The 3009-nt window shown below is 53.7% G+C and overlaps 1 protein-coding gene across 1 annotated transcript in view; it reads left to right on the forward strand.

Moving 5' to 3' along the window:
* CSUI_002888 (peptidase m76 family protein) overlaps positions 1-2707 on the forward strand; it is a 4003-nt gene extending 1296 nt beyond the window's left edge. Inside the window, exons 2-3 of the mRNA XM_068063087.1 lie at positions 39-606; positions 1272-2707. Coding sequence (XP_067924934.1) covers positions 39-606; positions 1272-1406 — 703 coding nt within the window. The 3' untranslated portion in view covers positions 1407-2707. The remainder of the gene's footprint in view (positions 1-38; positions 607-1271) is intronic.
* The last annotated feature ends 302 nt before the right edge of the window (positions 2708-3009 follow it).

Consider the following 3009-nt stretch of genomic DNA (forward strand, 5'->3'; position numbering starts at 1 on the left):
TCTTTCCCCGCCGCGACTCTCGTCTCTTCATCGACCAGTCAGAGGCCCCCTGCTTTTCGAATTGAGAATTCTTTGCGTTCATCTAGTGCATCACCTACTCAGCCTGTTTCTTACGCGGGTTACTCGCCTGTCTATCACGCAATCTGGATTTGCGGGAATCGTCTTTGGTCCCCTTTTGAATGGCGTCGGTTCTTGATTCATGAGCTCGTGCACGCCTTTGATTTCGCCCGTGCCAAACTTTCTCCGGACAATTGTCTACACGTAGCATGCACCGAAATCCGTGCTTACAACCTTAGTGGCCAGTGCAGCTGGTGGGCGACTCGCAAATGGGACGAAAGTCAGTTCCAGGTGATCGATCCGAGGTTCTTGTCTTACAGAACCGCCGAGAAAAGAGACCGTAAAAAAGTTGCTGGAGATACCTCAACTGAGCAAGAGTGTGGAGAGAACAGCTTAGTCGACGGTGTTGCCAGTGCTGCGACTCCGGTCACTGATCAGACAATCAGGCGAACAAGGGAGTGGCAGGATACTAAGCGTAACCGCTGCGTGATCCATAACACACTGAACTCGCTAAGAGACCACCCTCAATGCAGAGCCCCGGGGGTAGCGGTAAGTCTCTCAAAACTGCTTCTCTTTTACTCAAAATTTTCACTTTGCAATTATCGTCGCTGTTTTCCTTGCATCTCTCCTGTACGCAGTCGGCGACAGACTTGGCTTTTCTCGTTGCGCGAGAAGACGGGGTACCGAAAGAACGGTGTTCGGGGGGTCTGAATATCAAACACACTGAGGAGACCAGGGCGATGCGCTGTGTGACGCTTTTCGTCTTGGAAACTTCGTAGCTTGTACACGCGTGCTAGTGGTCCGTTGTCTCCTGGAATCCTCTTTCGACAAGGCGAACCTGTTCTCTCAGCCATCGTTGTAGTGTGTAAGGGTCCTTAAGAGTTTGTGCTTAAGTAAGTGGGATCTGACAGTGTGGCTTCCAATCAGCACGCGTTCACGTGTAACTAAGAAGAGCCCTTGCCCCCTCCCCTACAGCGGTGTAGAATCTTCCCCAGTCTTCCGACGATCTTTGTGTGTTGTATGCAAAGAAAAGTGCAGTGTATCGTGTTACTTTCTTCATTCTCATCCAGGAGCTTCTGTCACGGCTTTTTCTCCAGTGATTAGAACAAAGCAGAGCTGGGTAGCCGTCAGGGAATCCACCTGCATGTGTTGGGCGCCTCACAGATGTCCACACGAGTTTATATCCCACACTTAGTGCGTGCGTGTGTGAGCAGGAAACAGCCATAGTGGATGTGTTTCAGCGCTGCTTACAAGATACGTGGCCCTTCATGGTTCCTCCGGAGCGCGACAGCAAATGGCGACCTTCCCGAATTTGGCGCGACGGCTCCTCCGAGCAATTCAAGAAGTAGAATTCCTCGCGGTTGGGGTGTAGTAGTGCATTGCGCAAACGTACCGTTTGCATTTCCAACGTAGAATATTGTTGGGAGCACCCGCGCCTACTTCACTGGTTCAAAGCAATTGAGACAAGACCCAAATGCAGTACCAGGGCCGAGCCCACACCCCACATGTAGAGAGGGGTCACAGTGTCCCGCACGTGCCGGCGGGAGGCTGCCGTGGAGGGGCCACAAGATTGTTGTTTTTTTTTCTTTTGTGACTTGGTTGCAGTCCGTCTCGAACTGTCTGGAGGCGGTGGTAAAGTAGACTAGCGGCCCCAGGTTTTTTCGCGCTTCGGGACACGACAGGTCTGCATTGCCGTGTAAGGGCCAGAGCCCCCATAACGCAACCGACTGGGGCGCGTGGGCCAACACGAGGCGCCTTCACCTCAAAATTGAAAAGCACAACAGAAAGAGAAGTGATGTTCAACCAGCACACCGGAGACCAGCGAACAATGTGTTAGTGACGTCACCAGTGTAGTCCGGCTGCTGGGACAGGTTACGCAGTCCTAGTTTCCTTGCTTTGTTCTTTTCTGCCGGCAGTCGGGTCTCTTCGCGCGCAATAAGGCACTTACATTACGATCGTCCGCACGTTGCCCCTGAGCGCGTCCATTTCGTAGGAAGTCCGTGGTTACCTGTCCCTGTGAGTCTATTTATAAAAGTACTTAGGGCGAGAAGGGAATTGTGTTTCAAGGCGGCTCAGGGATAACGCCGCAGCATACAACGCGACCGCTGGAGGCGTTGCGTGCGTATCACACCCAGCAATGAGCGGAGCGAGGCGGGGCCAGTGTGTGAATCGTGTCTTGCACCCCCTCGAGGTCCACCGTCCTGCTTCAATGTGTCTTCGCTTCTTTGTGTTCGATGAGAGCGCACCTTGGTAATGCTGCTTCAGGTGGGGTCAGACATGGACGCATGTTTGCTGAAGGCACTCAGCGGTAGCTTGCGCCATGGCAAATCCTGTGCCGCTGCTGTAGTTTCTACGGCGTCATCCAAAGCGCGTAAAGGTCAAATGACGGTAGTGCGGCTGGGCATGTTTTTTTTTGTAACGGGCGTACCCGGTCTGTAGGGGGTGACACGCGGACCCTGGGTGAACTGTCGCCAGGTACTGCCAGCCTCGTCTCCGTGTTGTTCGTGCTGTAGCGTGTTGAGCGTGGTCCCCAGGGGGGAAACGGATTTCGTGTTTGGCATCGCCGCGGCAGAAGTTTGATCCGGAGCGCTTTCGCCGCAGTGTAACGTCTACCGCCAAACACTGCGCTACGGTGTTCGGTCCCCAAACGGTAATCCGGCGAAACTGTGGGCTCATGCCCAGCCACCGGGGGCTCTAAAAAGTGGGGCAAGCGCCACAGAGATTTATTGTGGTTGGTATTGGAGAAATGCACAACAGCAGGTACACCTGTTTAGTTACTGCCTGGCTGGCTGGTTCAGTAGAGCTGAAAACCTCAGCAGGGCACGAAACACCGGACAGCGCTCGCTGCAACATGTAGACCTACTAGGTCTATTTCAATGGCATCAGTAGGACAGGGTTTACCGGCTGGGAGAAAAGCAAGTCCCAGGTGTGCTGCCGCGACGCTACTGCGGC

Source organism: Cystoisospora suis, assembly GCF_002600585.1.
Source record: "Cystoisospora suis strain Wien I chromosome Unknown contig_1229, whole genome shotgun sequence".
Taxonomy (NCBI): Eukaryota; Apicomplexa; class Conoidasida; order Eucoccidiorida; family Sarcocystidae; genus Cystoisospora; species Cystoisospora suis.